This window comes from Cetorhinus maximus, chromosome 1 (assembly GCF_964194155.1).
Source record: "Cetorhinus maximus chromosome 1, sCetMax3.hap1.1, whole genome shotgun sequence".
Taxonomy (NCBI): domain Eukaryota; kingdom Metazoa; phylum Chordata; class Chondrichthyes; order Lamniformes; family Cetorhinidae; genus Cetorhinus; species Cetorhinus maximus.
In genome coordinates, this window is record NC_135879.1 from 204,558,465 (window position 1) to 204,584,981 (window position 26,517).

At 40.2% G+C, this 26,517-nt stretch overlaps 1 protein-coding gene across 2 annotated transcripts in view; it reads right to left on the minus strand.

Annotated features, from left to right (window-relative positions):
* Positions 1–5,470: 5,470 nt before the first annotated feature.
* The window catches only part of wdr7 (WD repeat domain 7), a 748,403-nt gene continuing 727,356 nt past the window's right edge, over positions 5,471–26,517 (minus strand). For both annotated transcript variants that reach the window (XM_078552151.1, XM_078552141.1), the window contains 2 exons: positions 16,063–16,167; positions 5,471–6,958 (listed from right to left, as the gene is read on the minus strand). In XM_078552151.1, coding sequence (XP_078408277.1) covers positions 6,755–6,958; positions 16,063–16,167 — 309 coding nt within the window. In that variant the 3' untranslated portion in view covers positions 5,471–6,754. The remainder of the gene's footprint in view (positions 6,959–16,062; positions 16,168–26,517) is intronic.

Below are 26,517 nucleotides of genomic sequence, written 5' to 3' on the forward strand. Positions count from 1 at the left end.
CACCATTTTGTCAAAAGATATTAACTTACAAGCCTGCCAAAGAGGACTGACATAGGTTCAACTTTCCATCACCAGGCATGTCATTTTAGAGCCAACTCAACTCCAAAAAGACCACACTTGTCTCTCCCTAAGGAGGATATTCATTACTTGCTGACATGACTATGTGACTGTGCCAAAGGTAAACTATCGCCCCTCATCCCACTTAACCTGTTTGCAGCCTTTGACATAGTTGACCACAGCAACTCCTCCAATGCCTATCCGTTGTTGTCCAGCTTGGTGGGATTGCTCTCACCTGGTTCCATTCTCATATAGCTAATTGTAACTGGAGCATCACTTGTCATGGCCTTGCTTTCCACTCCCACGCCGTTACCTCTGGTGTCCCCAAAGCACTATCCTTGACTCCTGTTTTGTATCTACCTGCTGCATCTCAGTGCAATCATCTGAAAGCCCAGTGTTAAGTTTTCACATGTACACTGACAACACCCAGCCCTAACTCACCACCACTCATGACTCCTTCACTATTACTAAATTATTAGACTGTTTACCGGATATCTGGTAAGGAATGGAAGAAATTTCTTTCAATTAAATATTGGGAAGTCTGAAGCCATGGCTTTTGGTCCCTGCTCCAAACTCCACTCTCTAGCTACTGACTACATCCCTCTCCTCGGCAACAGATGGAAACTAAACCAGCCAGTTTGTAATCTTGGTGTTATATTTGATCTCGAGATGAACTTCTGACAACATATTCATGCTATCACTAAGATCGCCTATTTCCACCTCTGCAACATCACCTGATTTCACCAATGTCTCAGCTCACCTGAGGGAGGTAGTGCTGTGGTGGTATTGTCACTGGGCTGGTAATCCAGAGACCCAGGGTAATGCTCTGGGGAGCTGGGTTCGAATCCCACCACAGCAGATGGTGGAATTTTATTTAATAAAATATCTAGAATTAAAAGTCTAATGAACAAAGGCATTTAGGGATGGGCAATAAATGCTGGCCTAGCCAGCGATGCCCACATCAAACAAATATTTTTAAAAAATCTGTTGCTGAAATCCTCAGTCATGCCTTTGTTACCACTACGTTTGACTACTTCAATGTACTCCTGGCTGGTCTCCCACATTTTACCCTTCGTGGACTTGAGGTCGTCCAAAACTCTGCTGTCTATGTCCTTACTCATACAAAGTCCTGTTCAACTATCACCTCTCTGCTCACTGACCTATATTGGCTCCCGGTTAAGAAACGTCTTCATTTTATAATTCTTAACCTTGTTTTCAAATCTCTCCATGGTTCCACTCCTCCCCATCTCTTTACTCTTCTCCAGCCCAGCAAAATTTTGAAATATCTGTGTTCATCTAATTCTGGTCTCTTGAGCATTCACAATTTAAATTGCTCCAACATTGGTGGCCTTGCTTTAAGCTGCCTTCCAATGCTTTGGAAATTCATCCCTGCACCTCTCCACCTCCCTTTCTTCCTTAAAATCTACCTCTACGGTCATCTGACCTAACATCTGCTTAAGTGGCTCGGTGTCATATTTTGTTTTATAGTGCTTGCGTGAAGCATCATGGGCTGTTTTACCACTTTAAAGGCACAAGATAATATAAGTTTTTGTTTCTGTTTGCTTGTATGGAAATTTAAGAATATTTATTTTCGAAGCAGCCTGCCAACATTTCAGAGCAAATAGTATTTGGAAAACACAAAGTAAGGAAAATCATGTAATAAATTTCACCTTTTCAAACAAATTGGAATCTACTTGTCCTGATTTATCCTTGCATAGCCCGCATTCTGTAATTAACGCCTTTTACATTTTATCCTTAGAATTTGAACACGAGATGGTGTGAAGCTCTTTGTTTTTCTTTAAGGAACAGTTTTCAGTCCTTTGCTGCTACTTTTCTCCCTTCCGTTCTCCTTTCCTGAAGATATTTGATCTTCCTGAGTTCTGCTTCCATGGCATTACTCACCGTTGTTCTAGTGGCCATTTTTTATAAGACAGCTGAGAGGGTGAATATCAGCAGGCTATTTTACGTTGTAAAAACAAAAAACTACTGCGGATGCTGGAAATCCAAAACAAAAACAGAATTACCTGGAAACGTCAACTTTCCAGACTGGACTCGAAATGTCAACTCTTTTCTTCTCCACCAATGCTGCCAGACCTGCTGAGTTTTTCCAGGTAATTCTGCTTTTATTTTACGTTGTGGCATCTTAGCCAAGCCTAATTTTGTCCTCACTTGATGCCCACACATTCAATAAGAGTCATTAATAATGATCAGAAATGGAAACCTTAGCTGATTCCTCCTTAATCCAGAGACATGGAAGCTAATTGCAACTGTCCTGGCTTAGCCATCTGACGGAAAATAAAACATTTTATCACAATGTGAAATATAGTGAGAAAAATCCTTATGTTTATTACTCAGGTTAATACTTTTACACTTCACCTGCTTAAAACTGATACTGATCACTGGGCTTTTTGATTGCCTGGATGTGCATATGATGGAAAAAGGTATTTTGCATCATTATCTAATTTAGAATAATACGACATCCATTCTCATTGTCTATCCGATATATCAAACAAATATCACCTAAACACAGAGAATGACCTTGATAACTTGTTGCTATTTGTGTAAAGCTTTGAATTACAAGAACTTTGTTTTAGATAGTGGATAATCCTACAGAAAATAGAAGGTTCTTTAGTGTGTGTGAATCTACAAACTCAATTTGGAACGAGAACAGCTAATGAAAGAAGTTATCATTTATTTTAATATAAAAATAATTTCAAATAATGGGATAATAGAATCAAAATAAGCAAAATGTGCACAAGCAGATGAACATTATCCACTGACCATGAGCCCGAGTCATAAACCTGTACCTTATTTTAGAAGCAAATGTTTTTTCCATATCTGCTCCTTTATTAATTCAAAAACTCATTGGTGGGAGTACAAGTTGATAAATCTCAAAAATGCGTTCAGGGTCTTTAATGTCTTTAAAGTAAAGGGATAAAATAATAAAGAAATTATGTTAATCATATACAAATCACTGTTTAGAATATTATATCCAGTTTTGGGTTGAGGCACAGGGAGAATGCAGGTGAGATCATTAAAGTTTTAACAAGGATGGGATACTTTAGTTATGAGAATTAACTGGGACTCTTTTCATTGGGGCGTTATGAAGGGATTTGATATGCTGAATCAAGAAAAAAATCTATCTCAACAGGCCAGTGAGTCAGTAACCAGAGTGTAAATTTAAGACAATCAACAAAAGAATAAAATGGAAGATTTAGGGATTTTATTTTAAAATTCAAAAGGTTGTTAGGTCATAGGATGCTCCACTAGAAATGATAGTGGAAGCAGAGGTCAGTCAATTGTTAAAAGGGAAATGGATAATTTTTTGAAAAAGACAAAATGAAACAGTTATGGGAAAAGGGCAGGGTACTGAAACAAAGGGTAGAATTTTCCCCCCGTTTGGGGGGTGGCGGGGTGTGTGTGTGTGTGTGTGTGTTTTTGCTGGGGGGGGGGGGGGGGCGCGGACCTGATCAGCGCTCCCAATTGGGTCCGCACTGTCATTTTACGTGGGCGGGCCAATTAAGACCCGCTCAGTGTGACGCGCACCCGGAAGTGCTGTGCGTTCCATGTGCAGGCAGGGGGGAGTCGGGAGTGTGCTCTTACACGCATGTGCACAAAAAAGCGCAAAAATCTCCCTGAGGCACAGAGGTGCCTCAGGGAGATAAGTTTTAAAAGGTTAATAAAGTGGAGAAATAATTTTTATGACATGTCCCCTCATGTGAAACTGCCACATGAACTGGGACATGTGCATTAATTTTAATAAACATTTGTGTGAAAATTTAAAATCATTCACGAAACCTCATCCCGCCCGTGGATGAGGTTCCATGAGAAATGCAAAGGCTGCCTGGGCTCTTCGCCTGCCCGCCAACCTTGAGGTTGGGTGGGCAGCTCAGGTAATTGCTTGCCTTTTTAAATGGCCTTAATAGGCCTTTGACAGTTCGGTGGGCTCGCAGCCGACTCGGCTGCGCGCCCACTGAACTGAAAATCTAAATGACGCGCGGTGATGTTGGGATGCATGCCCGACGTCACCCCGTGTCATTTTACCCCTCAGCGAGTGGGCCCTGCCCCCGCTCGCCGAGCCGAAGGTTCAGGCCTAAGTGAATAGCTCTTTACAGACCTGGCAAAAGGCCAATGGGGAAAATAACCTCTTCCCCTGTGCTGTAAAATGTTATGACTCTGGATCTGTTCATCAAAGACCCCTGCAAAGTGAATTTAGTATACGTGCAAAACAGTGGAACTCAAAATGTACAAATATGACAAATCTCCTAGACACACATTTAAGCCATAAATCACTATGAATAAAAAGTATTTGCCAGAGGGAATGTAAGTTAAGAGGGGGCAGTTACTTTGAAGAAATACTGAACATTTTTGCCTAGAATTAATATAGATAATTTTCTCCTTCATTAAAAAATTTAACTTAGCCCTTGCCCTTCTCTGAATATCTGACAAATAAAAGGCTTTCATTAGCACAGAAGAGTTAGGCATCCGCCCACTGTATTCAGTTATTTAATGATTCTTTCAGTCATAAAGTCTTGTTGAGTGAATAGACAAGTGACAGTTTTGCCCAAACCATACTCTTTATGACTTTCTAGCTCAAATTACAGGCAACTTCTGCATCACATGACATCTGCAAGGACAAGGTTTTGTGTTTCTATCATTACAGTTTGAGGTTTCAAAATAGTTTTTCTTTAATTTAACAATATATGCATATGAACTAGACTTGAAAGTATTTGAGATATTTTATTACCAAGTGTAGCATTCAGAAGCATCCTTTTCAGCCTTGTATATAGGAAGTAAATAGGTTTTAAAAAGACCTATCCTTATAGTGCCATACTAGGGCACTATAACAACCCTACATGAAACCCTTTTAACCAGACAATTTTGCTGAGTGCTTTTGTTCAGATACTCATTAATGAAAAGTTAGCTAAAAAATAAACCTGTAACTGTACAGATAAAGCAATAATATACACTGGATGAGATTTAACTGGGGGAAAATGTAGTTAATATACTTGTTCTAATAGGATTTTAAAAAATAAATGAAAGTAACTAACTCTGCAGCTAGTAACAGCGCTAATCCACCAGTGACATTTTTTTCACTGGTAAAACATGTCAAATATTTCAGGAAACTGGCAATTTGTGAAATTCTTAGTACAACGCTCAGGCCATGAATTCTCCTTGCAACATCTTCCCAAGGCATCCAACAGGATCCCCCAACAGTAAGTGTTAGATTCATCAGTGATAGGTAAATTTGTGCAGCCCTGAAAGTTTGACAGACCATACTCTTCAGTTCACGACGTTTTTCTCCACTCACTTACATGTACTAGTTAGGTGTGTATAACAGGGATGGTGTGCATGTGAAAGTTTCACTGTACTGGAGTGTTAAGTTAAAAGAAGAATGCAAGAAACCAAGCTCAAGGTTCACCATTTGTTAGTATTTGAGAGCTGCAGTAAACATATTCTTATTGTAACCAATGACTAAAACATAACGATGAGCTTTCATAGAACTGAAGAGGGATTCAACAGTGTATTGAATAGAACATCTGGTTCAGGGTTTAAGTTTCACACACTATCACACACCAAATGACTGGGAACTTTTCTAAATGTTATGGTTAGTTGCTAAGGAGGACTGCTGGATGCTATATACCTTTTGCCGGTTACTCCTGTTCCCCCATAAAAGAACTGCATTCTCAGCAGGATAATAAAACTCATAATCTGGGTGGAAAATTATGAAATTTATGAAAATGTTGTTAGGAGTTGGCAGTGCTGAGACCCAAATTAGCAACTTCAAAATAAATGAAGAAGGCTCCTTTATGGGGTGTGATAGATCAATTGCAATTGGAGGAGCTTGTCCTAGAGAATGGCAGGGGACCAGGTCAAATTGTTTAATCCACTATTCACCAAATTCAAATACACCAAATTCCCATCCTCGTTACCCACTGTCATTATCAAAAACTTGATACAGAATTGTTAAATGCAGAATAATGCTCTGACCTCAGAAGAACACATCTTAACTGCATCCGTAAGTTATTTGCCACTTCAAATAGCCATCTATTTGTACTTTTAGAGTAAGGCTGCTAACTAGGGCAGTATCATGCTGTGCTCCAGCATCACTAGGGACTGAGCTGAGAGCTTACAAACCAATTTCACATAGGATCCTTTATCCCATAGGTCTTGGCTTATTTCAAATCTACGTCCTTGAGATGAATGATAGTGTTGAAAATCAGTGCGCCATAGTGAAGATTCTTAGGAAACAGTCTTCTCAGTCCAACAACTATTGGTGATGAAAACTTGACTTTGGTTCTACTACCATACACTGTGTTCCCTAGGACAGCTGCAGGAGAATCCAAATTTTGGTGCAATGCGTGGGATATGCTTCATACAAGCAACTGCAGTTTTCAGACTTTATCATAATAGATTGTGTTTGCACTAGCAAGGGGGAGTAAATGATGTGCAATCACAACAATACTGAACTTTAAACCATCAATGTTAGGAATAAGCAATGAGTATTTAGTAATCAGGTACAAGTATTGGGCAGGCATTTCGCCTCTTTTCAAAAACCCACAGAAAGTTGACATTGCAAATTATTATATGAAAAAAATCTACACGTAAATATCTTAATGTAAACATTAACCAGCATTGCAAACAGCACACACATTTTTATTTCTTTAGCATGTTTCATGTGATTAAGGTGGTGACTTCAAACCATAAATCGATGCTCTTTCCCATCATGTGCCATAAGGATGACATTGCGGTTGGAGGTCCAGATCAGACGTGCTAGTTTCAGTGCATTCTGAGAACCAGGAGAAGCAGGATGAACAGGGGGCACTTGGTATGTTTTCATACATCGGAGCTGGGGGGCAGAGTTTAGCATACCAATACTCCCCAATAGCGAAGTGTTCATCTGTAAAGGAATGAAAAGGAGAAAAGGAATGAAACAAAAATAAAACAATGAAAGCAACACAGAAAACAACACTAATCAAGCTACACTGAATGGTTTCATAGCACTGAAATAGACAAAAAGTAATTTATTTCCAGAGAAAGTTCCTTTAATACCCTAGCCAAGGTTTTTGTTCCTAATTGTGGCCAATGACGACTCCTTGTCGGCATGCAGCATTTGTGTGCGTAGACATCACTGGAACAAGCCAAGCCTCCTGTGACAGCACCTCCCAAATGCACAACCTCTGCCACCTGGAAGAACAAAGGCAGTAGACAAATGGGAACACCACCACCTGCAAGTTCCCCTCCAAGCCACTCACCATCCTGACTTGGAATTATGCTGCCGTTCCAAAACGGAGCTGGATGTCTTCCTTGGAGCATGGGGTACTGCCCTCAGAAACTGGCATTTACAGCACCTATTTTCTGCCCAGTTACTTGGCACAATGAGGGCTAATTTCTACCCCGACCAAAGCAGTTAAGCTAAAAGGCTTGTGTAATGTCCTCTTTTAAGCTTGACTCCATATTTCTTGGCTATGGAGTTTGTGGCAATCTCAAACATGTTAATAAGACTCAATTTATCTGTTCTCTTAAATATCTAGAATACTTAATTATCTCCCCTGAGCCTTCTCTTACAGGTAAACAATCCTGGGCAATGCAACCTCTCCTCATAGCTCAGGTGCCTTAAACTAGGTGTCAAGTTTGTAGAGACTCATCATCACAAGTTGGGATTGTTCCCTCTCCTTCAGGCTATATAACAAAAGATTCAGTTATATTTCTGTATTGTTGCTACACACTGCATTCTTGATTTGAGTGAGCTATCTAGTTCACCTAAGTTCTATTTGCTGTATTATGTTCCCTCTCCTACTCAGACTCATTTAGTTTATATTGCCTCTGTTTATTTCCTTTCTCTGGCATGACCACCTTAAATTGATTCATACTAAATGTCATTTGCAACACATCAGTTCATCTTCTTAACCTACCAGATCCCTTCATTTTGGTTTGGTCCCTATTATTTAATATGTCCTCCAACCACCAAATTTGATCCCATTGCTTTATGGACTGTCATTGTGCAAACTCACAAATGTCCACTTAGCTAAGATACCTGAAGGTGCTGTATGTTGCCACGGAGGAGAGAAAATTGCAGTTTTTAGGGCATTAATCTTTCTCCAGGGTCTGGTCAAAGGAATGGATGCTTTTCATTTTAGGTATTAACACAGAAATGCAAAGGGAATGTTATTTAGGTCTCTCCCCACTTACTTCAGTAGCCCTGATTGCAAAAGGTGGCCAGTCCCCGCCGGGCACTTTGTTCCAATGCTGCAAAGGAGATTGTGAAAACAGGACCAGCTGGTACACTTTTAAAATTTCTCCCTCTCCCTTCTCCTTATGTGGAACTGCCTCCCATTGTCCTCCTTCAAGCATTCCTGAGCGGCAGAATCTGCATTGTACTGCTCTGTAACTAATTTGCGTGTAACTGGTTACCCTTTATGTCAGCTGTTTCTAGCCCCTCATTATTGCCCTCATAAAAATGCTTCTATTCAAGACTCTGGGGGCAATTCATACACATCAGCAAGCCACATAGGAATTGGTAGATGAAGACACACCAAAGTCCAACCAGTTTGCCTTCTACTGCCCTTGTTGTCGCATGTTGGTTACAACATGAGCTGTCATTGCATGATATGAAAATGGAGTGCATATAGATCCACTGCCCACATATTTCAATCAAGCATGATGATAGCGAGACCTTGGCCTGGGTTTTTATCCTCGAGGCAGGCAGGGGGAGTTGGGAAAATTCCCGGCAGGATCTTCATTGCTGGGTGCCGGGTGTAAGCTGGAGTCGGACAGACTCTTACCAACCAGGTAAGAAGTGCGGAGGCAGCTACAGGAGCTGCCGAGTACCAAGCTAGGCTGTTTAAAAGGTCAGCCTCAGTGCCGTGGAACTTTGTCCCAGTGACAAAAAAGGCCCTCCAGCCCTCACATACCGTTTGGCCTTCACACACTCCCCATACCCCATCCATGCTATCTCATGCCTCCACCCACCCCTATGTCCCCTCATACCCCTTGTACAAGGCTCTGCCTTAGGGGCTGGGTGGAAGGGCAGAGCTTGGCATAGGAGGCTTGAAGGGATGTGGGGAGGATGGAAGGGCAGAGCCTGGCATGGGATAATGAGGGGGACCTTTTGAACTTACTTTTTAAAAGATTCCCTCATGCAGACTAGCGTTCATGACTCCTCTAAGGGGCCGTGAACCACAACTCTTTAAAAACCTGGCCCGACTCTATGAAATTGTGCAGGAGTAGGAGATACCTATCTCTGCAATGCAGCCAGCCAGGCCGGGAGGGCCAGATGCAGGCTTCTGACAGGAAGCAGCCTGCACCCTTTAAAGGCACTTCCAAAAAACGCAGAGTTTGGGAGTGGGGTCGGGAATCCTGGAATCGGGACCCACACACCATTTCAAAAGGCTTTCAAGTCAACCCAACTCAGTGAAAACGCCGGCCCTTATCATCCAGTACAAGCTCCTGGACACTCTCGATGAGACTAACTGCGCATACTCACTTGTGGCAGTGATTGTTTGGTTTCTCCATCTCTGAGCTTCACGTTTTAGACCATTGTTTTAAACTAGTGTCATGAAAATGTAATAATTTTCATAATATTGTGTTTTATTGGAATGGTAGGTTAATAGTGGGATTTGGATTAGTTTCTCTGTGTGGATGTGTGTGTGGGGCATTTCATTGAATTAGAGACAGCTAGTCTGGAGCTTTGAGGGATCAAAAGGGAAGCTAGGTTTGAAATGCTAAATACATAAAGATGGCTAAGTTTTAGATTGTGAGGTATGAGGAACATTTGTATTTTTAGATAAACCAGAATAGATTGGATTTCCACGAGATGATGAGACGTTACACCTAGCCGTAAGAAGCTAAGTCAAACAGCGTGTTTATTTTTTCCAAAGGTTACTGATAACATGAGTACCATGGAAGATTTATATTATGGAAAAAGTAAAATTGCAAAGACATATTGTAACAATGGAATTTACATTAAAAAAGGAGAAACAAGTGTTAAGGTGATAAGGTTATGTGTAAGGAAAAAGGTATTCTAAGATCTAACTCAAGCGTAAAAAGCCTCCAGCCACTATGCCTCATGTTGTTGGCTACAGGAACCGAAGCTGAGAAAATTCACTTTGAATATCCCTGTCCAGGGTATTGTGTGCTTTGTCTGGGTCTGTCGAAATCTATTTTGTTTTACTGTTGCCTTAACGGAGGTGTAACTGGGAGCTAGATTAATTAGGAGATTTAGGAGTTATTATCGTAGTAATTTGTAGACCTGTGTATGTGCTTAAAATCTTTTCTTTTATTAATAAATGTTTGATTTAATTTTGTAAAAAACCTCTAAGTTTTGGTGGGCACATTACTACTGAATTCAAGGCACGCATCTTGAAATAAAGTACAAATTACAAAACAACTGTGGCAGCTGTTTCAAGTTTCCCTCTGGGATTTGAGCAGCTCGGCATTTACCATCCGCTGTGCCATAACACTAGTTATCTTGACTTGTTTTCTTTTTCTACCATAACTAGACCATAGAATCAAATCTTCAAAAGTCTTGAGCAGTGAATTCTGTACTTAAGTCTGTGTTGTGCATTGGGTCCCGGCGGAAGTCCTGACGTGTGCATTGCCGCTGACCGGGTGACCTGGGCCAATGAAAAAGGTACAACCTAGAATGTTCTATGGAAAGGTTATTAGTTTTGTTTTGAAGTGTTACCAAACACATGATTCAAATGTCAAAAAAATGCTATAAATGCATTTATATAGGATATTTCACAACTTCAGGATGTCCCAGATTGGCTTTAAAAACAATTAAGTACTTTGGAAGTATAACCACTATTGTAATGTAGGAAACATGGTGATAAACTTGTGTACAGAAAATTGCCACAGGGTACTGTAATAATAATGAGTAGATCATCTGATTTAGTGATGTTAGTTGAGGAATAAATAGTGGCCAGGATACCAGTGATAAAACCCCTGCTCTTCTTCAAAATAGTGCCATGGAATCTTTTACATCCGCCCGGGAGGGCAGACAGGGCCTCTGCTTAACATCTCAACTGAAAACTGTAATTTTGGCAGTGCAGCACTCTCTAGAATGCAAGCTTAAATTTTGTGCCTAATTTTTTGGCCTGGAACTTGATCCCATAAACTCCTGACTCAGAGGCGAGATTGTTACCACCAAGCCACAGCGGCTACCTATGAGGTATGGGTCGTGGTAAACTTGGTACCCCCATTACATCCCTGCTGATTCAAGATAATGCCCCGGCTGTGCCAGTTCAAGCTTTCTTCTCACTCTTCTCAGGTTGAGTTCACCAGATTGATGCCATATTTGAGGCTGTTAAGTGCTGTGGCAGAGCCTGACCACTATATACAGACATGAAGCCAAAACAATTAAAGTCACTTGTGACCTTTAGAAACCGACAGCCAGGGGAGTGATATCATCTGGACTGGATTTAAACATGGGTTTCCATGGGGTAAAGGAGTAAGTTTCATCTGGAATCATTGCATTGACTCTAAATGATGCTCTCTAGCAGCAGATGTAAAACATCAGTGACATTTTCAGAATCGTTTTAATTCATGTTGAGTAATCAGCCTTGGAAGATGACTAATGCTACTCATTTTTTTTACATTAATAACTGTACAGAATTTAGCCCGAGGTCACATTTTAAATGCAAGTGGTGTGCTCTACCTGGGAGTACAGCAACTCCGCAATTCATAAATACATCTAAAAATTAATATAGGGAACAATTTGTGAAGGACAGGAGGCTGATTAGGGTCTGACTGTCATGTCAAAAGAGCAAAGATTCAGACTAGCATTTTTCTCAATTCAAATTGTGACTCATCATTTACTTCCTTGTCATAAATTTTATTTCAGAGAAAATGCTTTTAGGTTTTATGTTTTTTGTTTAAATCATCTGCACCATAAGGCCATCAACATTTCTCAGTTTCCTGTCTGTAGGAATGTAAACTCACGGGTGAATTTGTTGGTGCAGACAACTAGTTGATGAACAGGGAACAAGTGATGAAAAGTGATCATCTGATCGATTGAGGAGGTGCTGATAAAGGTGTAAATTCTATGTTGAGATCTCAGTAATGATCACTATTAGGAATTGAAAGGTTTGGAAATGAACCTTAATTTAAAAATACAATTTTTAATTAAACAAATGATTTATTAAACAAGCTCTCGCCTAGATTTTAATGCATCAGAAATTAACTCTCTTACTGGATCTTCTAAATCCTGGCGAGGTTATTGCTATTCACCTAAACAGGGGCGTCACAGCTGAGCCCAATTTATCAGCCAGTAGTACAGAGCCCAATTGAAATTGTTAATTCAGCAAAGACCATGGATCCATCACAGGATCTTTGTGGTCTGTAAGGCTCAGTGACACTATACAGTGAATTTACCCAGGGAAACGATAGATCACAAGGCAGGTTTGGATAAGGTCATTGTGGCCAATTGATCTCAGCCTACCAGAGTACTAACTTCCTCTTGCAGCATCCAGCCATTCCTTAAATGGGTCCAGTGTTGTGATCTCAAGAACATTTTCTGGCAAATTAATCCATCTGTTAATTGATTGTGTGTAAAGAAATATTTCCTCATGTCCGGCATAAAACTGAGCCTCACAAAGCTGAATCCATGCCCTCTGCCAAAGTGTACTAGCATATGTGAAAATACTATTTAAGGTATTTCCTCTCTATCCCATTCATATTAAATCCCCTCTGGCAAGTTCCTTTATAAAATTAATGAAGCTTTGCTCATTACCCTTTCATTGACATTGCTCTCCTACAAACAGCTACCAGGGTCTGCAAAATCTCCTTACACTGTGACAGTCAGAATTGGAAGCAGTCATCCAAGTACAGTCTGAACTGCTTCAGCATGACCAGTCCTTGTACAATTTTGTGGAAGGCACAGGAGATCAGTTTCATTCCAGAAACCTTAGCTGGTGAATAGTGAAGGGCACGCCCAGATCGGTTACCTGAATTGCACCTGCAACATCCAATTTGTATTGTCGATTACAACTCTTGTGCTCATACAGTTCCTGTTGTGCTTATCCTGGGCATCTATGCTTGGCTCCACACTGGTGTCATCACTCACATCTTTATAGGGTGACCCTTGTTTCTCAGGAACCATCCACTGAATCAGCTCTGAGGTGTGAATATCTTTGGGAGACATGATTGGCACAGGATGAATACATCATGGCAGCTTCCTGGTTTCTTACACAGGCATGCAAGATGAGCTTTCAGTAGTTGCAGGCCAGTTGAACATTAAAGGAGTGCAATCCCATTTGATTGATGAATACTACTGGTTGATCTGAGGGTGTCTTGATTGTCACGTGTTCAATCTATGACTCTCTGGAAATGTGGGAATCCCAGCTGGAGCAGCAAATCCGAGGGCCCTCTCAGTCTGGGTGGCTTCATCAGTAGAAAAGTGCATGCAGGTGCATAATTCTGGCAAACATGGCATCCATCACCAGTGAAATGCACCTGGGGGCAGCAGCTTGTGAGATCTGACAAATATCACCAGCAGCTCCCTGGAAGGAAAAAAATTAAGGGCTGGCAATGTGTGCCTGCCTGGTCCCTTCTTTCAGGAGCCTGCAAACATTTGTAACGTCTGAGCCTCAAGAGGTACTGGTACTGTCATATCCTCTGCCTGTATATCCTCTTTGGGAGTATCACCTCCTGTGAATTGGGACTTTTTATGCATCCCCTCTGCCCTGTGGAGTGGAAGGTGGCTGAGAAGGTTGCTGCTGCTGTTCCTTTTGTTCCTCATCAGAGGTCCGACGTAAAGCTTCATAAGCAGCTGCCCTGCTGCTGTGCAAGTTGACAGCTGAGAAGTGCAGAACAAAGGCAGCAAACTCCTAAGTAGCAGAAATTGCAAAGTATTGGAAATCACCTCCAAAGCAGTGAAAGTACACTTTCGCCAAGAACAATTCCTCTGAGGCAAAGAAGCAGGTGTCAGATCTCAGTATTTAAAGCCTTTCTTGGCTGTCAATTGATCATCCCTATTGGTTTCTGCTGTCCTCTTACCTAATTTTACCTGACGAGTTGCAGGAAGCCCAGGAAATCAGTGCACAAAGAGTTAAAGCCATAATTCCTGGGTTAAAACAGCAGCTAATGAGTGGTTAACATAATTACTTGGAAGACCTGCCTACCCCATGGGTATTTTCCATGTGTTGATGAACTGGTTAGGGTTAAAGGTGGAAATTGGTAAGTTCCTGCCAGCTTCCCAATATACTGGCATTTTCAGGTATTTTTAATCTGCCACCCAGAAACCCACCCCTCTTTCCTAATTTCCCCCTCCAGAGCTTGAATCCAATTCCCTTATCTAACACCACTGTAAATGCCATGGAACACTGTTTATGTTAAAGATGCCTTCTAAAGGAAGTTATGGCGAACCTTTATAAAATACTAGCTCGGCTTCAACTGGAGTATTGCACCAAGACATAACTAAGCAATTGTGTCCAACTCTGGGCATCACACTTTATGAAGAACGTGAAGGCATTAGCGAGGGTACAGAAAAGATTACAAAATGGTTTCAGGGATGAAGGACTTCAGCTGTGTGGATAGATTGGAGAAGCTAGTGGAAAGAAGGTTGGGATAGAGGTGTTCAAAATCATGAGGGTTCTGGACAGGGAAGGGAGGGAAAAAAAATAGTTCCCACTGGCGGAAGGGTTGAGAACCAGAGGAACATAGATTTAAGGTGAATGGTAACAGAACCAAAGGTGACATGAGGAAAAATTTTTTTATGCAGTGTGTGGTTAAGATTTGGAAGTCAATGCCTGAAAAAGTGGTGGATGCAGATGGTGAGCGATGAACCATTAGTTTCATTTAACTTCCTCCTTAGCATATTCTATACAATCCAGGAGAAGACATGTCTTTAAATTTTAATTCCAAAATGCAGTACTTGCATTTGTCTGTACTCAACTTAATTTTAACAGGTCAGCCCTGTTGAGCTTCCATGCAAAACCTCCATGAAGTATTGTGATAAAAACTGAGTATTTTTGAGATCCAATCCTTAAAATTACCTATACAATAGTATATTTCTGTTCTTTTCACCCTTCATGAGGTTTATTATAAAAAAAAAGTCAAGTTAATGCAATTGATTACTAACAGGTATGCATCTGGACAAATAGCAATAAACATACCCAATGCTAGAAATAATGAACATGCTCTTAATCAACAAATTAACATAATCAAGAAGGCACTAAACCAGATCACATTTGTCATATGCCACAGGTGGCCACTGGCAAGTTTTTGTGTGCAGCTTCTGAAACCTGCTGTACATGCTTCGAGTATTTGTCTTGCCAAGTGACTTCGCAAAGGTAAGGCTGAATTTCAAAGGACTTTATTATTAATATAAAAATCCAAATGCTCAAAGTGCCAATATGTTATTGGTTTGACTTTGCTGCAGGCATAGAAGTCCGTGGTAGGACACCTTCAGAAAAAGTCAAATTTAAGAAAAACAGCATGATTTTATGATACACATCCAGCTTTGGTCCTTGTTCTCTTAACTTTCCTGTCTGATAGCCTGATCTTGCTTCATGGGCTAAGCAACATTTCTCAGAAGATCTCAGTCTTAGTCTTGATTACTCTCATTATCCTCTCTGATCTTATGCTCAGCCTAGATCTCTACTCTAACTTTCCCCATCATCCTGTTTAAATAGTTTGAATAGTGACTTCCAAGTTAATTGTGAGGTCCTACTACCCACTTTATTTAAGTGCAACCATTCACTCTTGTAATTGCTTTCTCTGTCTCAAAAAGAATTTTGTTTTGTGGCTGTTTATGGGTAATCTCATCCCTTTGCCTAGCATTGAAAGCATTTCCTGTAAATCTCTATGGTCCTAGTCCCTCAGGCAGTTCTTTTAACCTCTCTTCAGAACGGACAGTTCTGGCTCCAGTTCTGTTGATTAGTCTCCTGAAGCTCAGATTTCAAGGATTTTGTGCAAAATGATGCAGCCTCATTTAAAATTCAAGAAATCGCTCCTCTTCTTGTGAAGCAAACACAACAAAAAGAAAAAAAAATATAGGCATACCTGCCAGAAGGAGATGTGGCTGTCAGCATTGGAATATGTGGCCAGATACCGTCCATCAGGAGCAAAGGACACTGCAGTTATTGGTCCACTGTGGCCATGAATGGTCTGTCGGAGGTAACATAGACAGAGATCTGAGACATGCGACTTTAATACTTCAACATTCATACAGCAAGCAAGGCAAGGTACTACATGGACAATTGTTTATAGATTTATGTAAAAATTAGTCTCTTTTCAAATATCAAGATGTAATGCATTTCAATGCAATTATTGCATAATCAAAATCTGCAATAATGTCAGTCAGTCCACTGAGACTCAAACATATTGGAAACAGAAAACTGATTCAGTAAAATGTTTTTTGTTTCTTATAATGTAAGCCTTTGTGTAGAACGTACAACATTTCCTATGGTGACAGATTCAACATAGGCTAAAATATGAATAGTACAATTTATAGATCCCTAATAATCCTAATTCTTAGAAATGAGATAGCTTTCAGTCCTTGCTGGTTTTGTGGATAAATGATTGGCAAAGTTGGGAGAGGAATACATTTTGGCCACTTTTCTTACTGTTGACAATACTGCATGCCCATAGTTGGATAGGGCATGAACATGTGATATTTTAAAAAAGACTCTCAGGGCATCAACTTTGGCTCTTCTGATGTCTGAGTGAAGAATGAAATAAGTCACATTACATATACCTGAGTAAGTAACACAAATAAGAAAATCAATTCAATGGTACATATCCAACATGAGTAATATAAAATGAACTAATTTCAATTAGCTTATAAAATCTGAACAAAGCAAGAATTAACAGCATGTATCGGTTCATTTTGACAACTGTGACCATACTTCTTTGAGAAGTATTAACCTGTCTTTTGACTTTCAGATGATGGTTAATCTATGAATTTCCATAAACTTCAGTTTTAAACTTGGATTTCCAGCATTTGTTTTTTCATATATACTATATATGTATATATAATCTCTCTAAAGGGGCACTCTACTTAACAATTAATTTTAGAATTTTAAGAGAATAGATAATTAGGATCAACAAATCTATGTTTTTGAAAGCTCTGAACTCCTGTTTTCTTAATATAATCTTCTGGTAATTTATTCCACTTGCCTATTATCCTTTGGGTAAAATGGACTCAGGAGCAGCAATTAATGCAATGTTATTTAAACTCATATTTGAAATATTGCTTCCTTTGGTACGCTATGTGGCAGCACTGTCTCAGGTTGGTCCTACCTGTGACGGAGTTAGCTGATCTCAGGACAGGAAAATAAAATCAGCCAGAGTTTCCAATCAACGTTACCTAGTTACCGTTTGGAAAGTATGCACATGGGGAAGACAAAATTGGGCTTAACAGTCAGATTTCCAGAGTCCTATGGGTTTTCCAATAATCAATGCCTACTTTGAATGGGTATTTAGACGTGGTGCCAGAAGGTTGCTGACAAAAGTGAGTATTGTATCTCAGCAAAAGTCAGCACCTTCAGAACAGGAAAAAAGAAAATGGAGAGCAATTATACTAATATTACACACATTTTTTAAGCTGAAGATGTAATAAACATCCTGAGAAGAGATGCTGTCACTTTAACTTATTTCTTATAAAGAAGAGACTTGTAGTGGGACAGAGTGTCACTCATCTGATTTTTGAGTTTCACAATGTACCATAGCATCAAAAAACCTAAGATGTTTTGATGATTGGTAAATGCTTTGAGCATGAAGTGACCTTGAGCAGCAGTGTATGAAATACATTCATCACCAAAACTGCAGACCGTCTGTCAATATCTGCCTCTCATTTGTTAAGAGTTCCCCTGCTGAGATTCCCTCACAGCAGCCTGTTTTTGCTTCCTGCATTCATGACAGGTCAGAAGACAAAGCAACCTCTCTTTTTTCTGAATGAGACTCACTGGTGAAAAATTTAAGTCGACAGATGTAGCCAGTCAAATACAGTGAAACCTGTCAGCAGTTCCCACCCGTGGCTCCACTATAAGGGGTGCTTTTTAAAATCAGGATTGAAACACCATAGGGACTAAATTCGACAGCCCGCAAAAACGGGCATGGGGATTGGGATCAACCCTCGCCCGTTCAATGTAATGCAGGCAGCATGCCAACTTTGTGCTGCCTGCTGTTTTAAATGATTTCAACCATCAGCCAGTGCTAACTGTGCTGTTGATTGGCTGGATGCTTCAGCGGGGGGCCAATATCGTGAGAGGCTAACACTAGTTAAAGCTGGACTGCACGGCTTAAGTCTCTTAAATAGGAGATGCGCTGTAGCTGCAGCCAGTGGTGGCAGTTGTGCAGGAAGAGAATCTGACCTGGGAAATACTAAAAATGACACATGGGAGAGAATGGGCTCCAAGGTTTGTGAACACTGTTCTGGAGGCCTTGGTGGAAAAGAGGAAGGATGTCCTGTATCCTGGAGGGACAGGGAGGAGGTTCTCCAAACATATGCTCAGAAGGCAGTGGGAGCAGATAGCCATTGAAGTCAATGACAGGAGTCATGCTCTAAGGGCCTGGGTGCAATGCCACAATGACCTCACGTGTGTGGTCAAGGTCAGTGAATGTATCCTCAAGTGCCATATCCTACCACCTGCATCATAAGTCTCAGAACTGCTAAATTCACACCACCATCACTCATCTACCAAAAATCTCTATCAATCAGGACTCTAACTGATATTCATATGCTCCACTGCATCCTCAGAAGTTTAGCACTGCTGCAATTCTCTTACAAACATACGAATTAGGAGCAGGAATAGGCCATTTGGCCCCTCGAGCCTGCTCTGCCATTCAATGAGATCATGGCTGATCTGAGCGTGGTCCCAACTCCACATTCCCACCTACCCCCGATAACCTTTGGCTCCCTAGCGAGTCAAGAATCTACCTACCTCTGCCTTAAAAATATTCAATGACCCTGCCTCCACCACTCTCTGGGGAAGAGAGTTCCAAAGACTCACGACCCTTAGAGAAAAATAATTCTCCACATCTCTGTCTTAAATGAGAGACCCCTTATTTTTAAACTGTGTCCCCTAGTTCTAGTCTCTCCCACAAGGGGAAACATCCTTTCAGTGTGTACCCTGTCAAGTCCCCTCAGGATTTTATATGTTTCAAGATCATCTCTCATTCTTCTAAATAATGGGCTGCTTTTCTATTCTTCCTGCCAAAGTGGACAAGTTCACATTTTCCCACATTGTATTCCATCTGCCAAATTTTTGCCCACTCACTTAATCTATTTATATCCCTTTACAGAATCCTTATGATCTCCTCACAACTTACTTTGCTATTATTTTTGTATCATCAACAAATTTAGCAACCATGCATGCGGTCCCTTCATCCAAGTCATTAATATAGATTGTAAATAGCACTGTGGCATTCCACTCGTTACAGCTTGCCAACCTGAAAAAGACCTATTTATTACTATCCTGCTAGCTAATCAATCCGTTATCCATACTAATATGTTATTCTCTACACCATGAGCTCTTATTTTGACGTGTCTTCAGGAAGAGTTGGTAGTGTAATGGTATTGTCATTGAACTAGTAATCCAGAGACCCAGGGTAATGCTCTGGGGACCTGGGTTCAAATCCCACCAAAGCAAATGGTGAATTATGAACTCAATAAAAATCTATGATGATTGTCGTAAAAACCCATCTGGTTCACTAATGTCCTTTAGGGAAGAAAGTCTGTTGTCCTTACCTGGCTGGGCCTACAATGTGACTGCAGATCCACAGCAATGTGGTTGACTCTTAACTGCTCTCTGAAATGGCCTCGCAAGCCACTCAGTTTGAGGAGCAATTAGGGATGGGCAACAAATTCAGGTCTTGCTAGTTACGCCCATGTTTAAAAATCTTGTCAAATACCTTCTGGAAATCTATGTTGCTCGTTACTTCCTCAAAGAACTCCAATAAATTTCCCTTTCACAAAACCAAATTGAAGCGGCCTGATTACAATAGGATTTTCTCCATGCCCTGCTATAACCTCCTTAATAATTGATTGCAACATTTTCCCTATGATAGATGTTAAGCTGTAGTTTCCTGCTTTCTATCTCCCTCCTTTCTTGAACAGATTTGCTATTTTCCAATCTGATGGGACCTTTCTGGAATCTTGGAAATTTTGGAAAATTAAAACCAATGCAAATACTATCACAGCAGCTATTCTTTTAAGACCCTAGCATGAAGTCCATCAGGACCTTGAGACTTGTCAGAATTTAGTTCTAATAATCTTTTCAGTAGTCTTTCCCTGGTGATTCTATTTGTTTCGAGTTCCTTCCTTCCTTTCACCTCCTGATTCACAATTATTTCTGGGATGTTATTTGTTTCCTGTACAGTGAAGGCATATGCAAAATATCTATTCAATTCATCCACCTTTTCCTTATTTTCCATTATTAATTCCCCAGACTCACTCTCTGGAGGACCAACAATTTAATTGATTGCCACTCACTTTATTTACTCTTTTCTTATACAACTCAGTGCTTTCATACATTGACAGTTTTCAATCCCTCTCTCTTGCAGGACTAGATGGTGCACAACCAACAAAGGATAGATGTGAAACAAAAACAAAACAAAAATAGCTGGAAAAACTCAGCAGGTCTGACAGCATCTGTGGAGAGGAAGACAGAGTTAACGTTTCAAGTCTGTATGACTCTTCATCAGAACTAAAGAAGAATAGAAATGAGGTGAAATATAAGCTGTTTGAGGGGGGTGGGACAGGTGGAGGTGGATAGAGGGCCAGTGATAGGTGAAGGCAAAGCAGTGATTGCCAAAGATGTCATAGACAAAAGGACAAAGGGGTGTTGATGGTGGTGATATTAGCTAATGGATGTGCTAATGGTGACATTAAGGGTAGAAAGCAAGGCGAGCAAGTGATAGACGGCCCTAGGTGGGGTAGGGGGAAGGGATCGAAATGGGATAAAAGGCGGAGATAAAACAATGGATGGAAATAAATTTTAAAATAATAATAGAAATAGGTGGGAAAAGGAAAATATATTTAAAAAATATATAAATTTTTAGAAAAAAGGGGGATCAGAAAGGGGGTGGGGATGGAGGAGAGAGTTCATGATCTGAAGTTGTTGAACTCAATATTAAGTCCGGAAGGCTGTAAAGTGCCTAATCGGAAGATGATGTGCTGTTCCTCCAGTTTGCATTGAGCTTCACTGGAACATTGCAGCAGGCCAAGGACGGACATGTGGGCATGAGAGCAGGGTGGAGTGTTGAAATGGCAAACGACAGGGAGGACTGGGTAATGCTTGCGGATAGACCGAAGGTGTTCCGCAAAGCGGTCACCCAGTCTGCGTTTGGTCTCTCCAATGTAGAGGAGACCACGTTGAGAGCAGCGAATGTAGTAGACTAAATTGAGGGAAGTGCATGTGAAGTGCTGCTTCACTTGAAAAGAGTGTTTGGGCCCTTGGATGGTGAGAAGGGGGGATAGATGTGTCTGCATAACCGGACCCCCATAGGGGAGATGGTGCTGACCATTGTTGATGCCATTGCTGAGACCGTGATCATCAGTTGGGACTATGAAGGTGACAGTGACCTTATAGAAAGCACCAAACACTTGTAGAATCGAAGCAACAACCAGAAGAAATCAACCAGTAACTAACCTGTAAACAGTTAATGATCTTTTAAATAGTGCTGGTATAGGATCGTACAAGCTGCTGAACATGTGTTCAGCTGTGCATGGTGTTAGCTGGAGCATTAAGCTCCAAACTGGCATCAAATCAGTGTTGCATGTTGATTATCACTATGATCTATCTGCTCTGTGTATTTATGGCAGCTGCTCACTGTGCACACTAATACTTTGACTCGTGCAACTCACCTCAAAAGTGTGCGCATGAGTGTGCCACTGACTCCATTTTGCAGTTCAAAGGGCACTTGCAGAATCCAAAAATATGATACAAATGATTCCACTTTACACCAAACTATTCTTGCGTCATTGGTTTTTCATCAGCATCCAGATGTCATTAAATTCATTGAGAAAGATACGTTCTGAGCACTTTCTTTTAAAAGATACTGATTTTTGTTATTATGTCAGGAAACTTCACTTCCCAGCAAACCTTCAACTGTCTGGCAATAACCACTTTGGTATCAGGCTACTGATAGGTGCTTGATATTCAGGAACCTGCAGTTTTGTGTTTCTATATTTATCTCCTTGTATAGTTACTTACAGAACCCATAGAGCATAAAAACTGACTTCACAAAAGGAGGCCATTCAATCCATCATGTATGTAATGGTTCTATGCTTGCACATTTTTTCAGATGAGATATTAAACCACGGTCCTAACTGCCTGCACAGGTGGATGTAAAAGATTCCATGGCATTATTTCGAAGAACAGCAGTGGAGTTATCCCTGGTGTCTTGGACAAAATTTATCCCTTAATCAAAATCACAAAAACAGATTTTGTGGTCTTTATCGCATGGCTGTTTGTGGGAGTTTGCTGACCGCCAATTAGCTGCTGTATTTCCTACATTACAACAGTGACTTCACTTCAAAAGCACTTAATTGGCTGTCATGCACTTTGACGTGTCCAGTGGTCATGAAAGGGGCTACATAGTGCAAGTCTTTTCTTTTTATTCTAGAACTAATTCCACTGCCCCACACCCTTCCCATGGGTTTGTATCTTCGTCTGCTTCAAACACTTAGCCATTTACTCTTAAAATTTGCAATGCTCAACCCCCGTCTGTGGCAAAGCATTCCATATGCCAATAACCATCTGTGTAAAGAAATTTCTCTTGACATCTCTCTTCACATTCAGCAATAATTTTAAATTGATGATTCCTTGCCACTGACTCACCAACCAGTGGCATCAGCCTTTCTCTGTCCAGTCTGTCAAGACCCTTCATAATTTTTGAAACCTTGATTAAATCTCTTAGCCATCTCTACTCCAGTGGAAATAGTCTCTCATTGGCTTCACTTCTTCCGGGTGAACCTATGCTGTGTACTCCCTATGGCTTTAATGTTCTTTCTCTAGCAAGGTGGCCAAAGTTGCAGACATGCTCTAAATGAATGTAATCTATGCCCCTATTTATAAAACCCAAATGCTATTGAACAATTTTTATAGCTTTATCAACTTGCCCTCAGACTTTCAGAGAACTATATATTATATATTCAGCCTCTAAGCTTTCTTTATGTGTGTACATCTGCCCAATTTTTATATTTCTTCCCAAAATAAATGAACACACACTTACCCACATTAAACTGCATCAGCCACTTTTCTGCTCATTCTACTAACCTATGCCGTTCTGATTTTATTTTTAAAACAGCCCTTCTCACTGATTTTTATAATTATTTTACAAGTTGCTAAATGGCAGAATTCTTTACTAGCTGTAGTTATCCCTAGCACAAAGGAAGATTGCAACAGTTGTGGTTGATAAAGGCCAATCATCTCAGCTCCAGGACATTGCTGCTCTTCAGGGCAGTGTCCTAGTCCCAACCACCTTCAACTGCTTCACAGGTGACCTTCCCTCCATCATAAAGTCAGTAGTGGGGATGTTCAATGATGATTCCATCTGGAACTCTTCAGATAATGAAGCACTCTGCCTGCATGCAGCAAGACCTGGACACTGGGGATAATGGCAAGTAACATCTGCGTCACAGAAGAGCCAGGCAATGACCATTTCCATACCACTTCTCCTTGAACAATTACCATCGATTCTACGATCCCATCAAAATCCTGGAGGTCACCATTTTTTTATTCATTCACGCTGGCTGGGCATATATTGCCCATCCCTAGTTGCCCTTGAGAAGGTGGTGATGCCAACTGAGTGGCTTGCTAGACCATAGTCAACCATATTGCTGTGGGGTCTGGAGTCACATGTAGGCCAGGCCAGGTAAGGTCGGCAGATTTCCTTCCCTAAGGAACCAGATGGGTTTTTACAACAATCGACAATGTCATTGGGTCAAAATCCTGGAACTCCCTTTCTAATAGCACATGGAAATATCTTCACCACATAAACTGCAGTGATTTCAGAAGCCGGCTCACCACCACCCTGTTAAGGGCAATTGGGGATGGCAATAAATAATAGACTTGCCAGAGATGACCACATTCCATGAATGGGAAAAAAAATCTATACAACAGAGAATTTATCACCATTTAACGGAAGTTACATGAATTATTTTAGATAGGGAAATAAAATTGAGTCCACTCAGGCTTTGTAGTTGTTACTGACAGGGAGCTTTTACTTTAAAACGCTTCAGTAATAATAATTTCACAATTTTCTTTTAAATATCCACATGACCTATTTGTACAACAGAATTACAAGCATCGCCATTTAACTACCTCAAAGAAGTCTGTAAAACATTGAACAGTATCTTACATGTAACACTATCCCTCAAGTATAAAATACTATATTTTCTCCATTATTCCCTAAGTAAATGTAAAATGGATTTAAAAAAAATATTTTCTGCTTGCTTGCCAATCTTTTGTTTCTTTGACTGATTTGCATCTTGGTGTGTTCTGATCTAATAGGAACCAATAATGTCTTATAAGAGCAAGAATAGATAATTTTCCAGAGTCTAAATGTGGCAATATGAGATAGTATTCCACTGATCTAGAAATTTGCACTATGTTTGATTTGCTTCTGAAGATGGTAGACCAAAAAAAGCCAACAGCTTGTTCCAATGGATCAATTCTCTCTCTCTCTGCCCTACCAATTATTTCAGCAAAAATCACATACCTTTGTAGGAAAATGATTACTGAGGCAAATCTATACCTGCAGCAATGTAATTCAGAGCAAAGATCATAGCAAAAAGAACCAAAAACCAGATAGCAATTTGGCCTCTCTACTTAGCCCAGGTTTTTGGAATACTAGTCCAATAGTATAACCATAACATTTCTGCACCCTTATTAGTTCAGCATTGCAGTAATACAGTTGCCCCGGTGGAGAAATCAGTACGAGTACAACACCTAAGTTAGCATCATGATGCACACCGAAACATCCCAATTACTACCATGAACCTGACCAATCTTGCCCTTCCTCTCTGTGCTCACACTGGCAAATACATTTAGAAGTGTATGTAGCCAAATGAAACAGGATTATGAACTGCACGTTCTAGTACACTGCTGTCTACAGACATCGCAGCCTACTTTATGTGAATTAGTGGTATTTCTTAATCGATTCTACTCACCATAAATATACAAGTATTTTCAGGGCATTAATTGCATGGTGAAAATTTAGTCAGGACTTGTACCATATTATAGTTTTAAAAATGGTGATGCAATGGAGGTAACGCACTTGTGACTGATGTCCATGTGGTGAGTCAGGCACTGTTGTAAATAAATTGGGTCACATTGTTCCAGAGTGAGTGCCCTTTATTGGCTAATTCAGCTTGATTTAATTGCATAATTTACCTAATTGCACAAAAGTTGCTGATTTCAACACTATACAGTGCTGGGAGAGCTACTGTAATGGTACAACAGCTCATCATATCTGACAGCAGCCTACTAGAAAGCTAAACAATTACTTCATAATCATGACAAGGCATAACAGACAGTATCTATGCTAAGACAATATCCCCTTTCATGTAATTTTAATTTCCACGTTATTAATGTCTGTTAATTGCACTTGCATTAACTGGAGAATTGACCACAATTTAAATTGGCAGTCTGTGGATGATCTGATCTATACTGCACTTGGATTTGAAGTTGATAAAATAGTGCAATATCACAGATACTGTAGCAGTAAACTTCTCACTCACGTTACAGATATGGATTATTCATAATATTCAGTAATATTATATATTCAGTGTTTATCAATACAGTAACTCAACAACGAATAGCTGATAAATAACACACATGCTAACCAAATATACTGGATGATGTTTTACAAAGGCTTTTATCCTCAAAGAATGTGTGTAAAAGTACAGCTTGTATATATGGAACTGAAATTTTAGCAGTTAAGCTTTACTTTTAAATCAATGTTTTCAACTTGATGCATTTATGTGGAAGAGAAGGATGACAAAGAACTAAGCGCAAAACATCAAGATTAAGTAATATATTTCCTTTTAGCAAATGTGTGCACAGATTATGTGATGTTGATTATGTACTGATCATCATGTAACAGGAGTTATTAAAATAATGTAAAACACACCAGTTGCTATATACAGTAGAATTGGGGTCTGCAATTAAAGCCAAGTGCAAGCTCTTAGTCATTGGAAAAAATGGAAATATTTAAAAGACATAACACTGACCATGTCCAGTTATTGCAGAGCAACAAATAAATTATTTTTTTAAGCCCCAGCTTCCTCCCCCTTCCCCTTGAGGTCTGTTTGCAGAAGGGGATAGCTCTTCCTGTAGATAGTTCCAAAATTGTCACATATGCTATGCTGGCTAATGGTGGCATTCCTTTAAAGGGAAATTGTGGAGATTTCTGTTTTTCACTTTTCTTATCAATGCTTCCACAATAAGGTATTTGTCAATTTACAAATGTTATGTGACTCTGTATACACTTTCACTTATCTGGTTATGT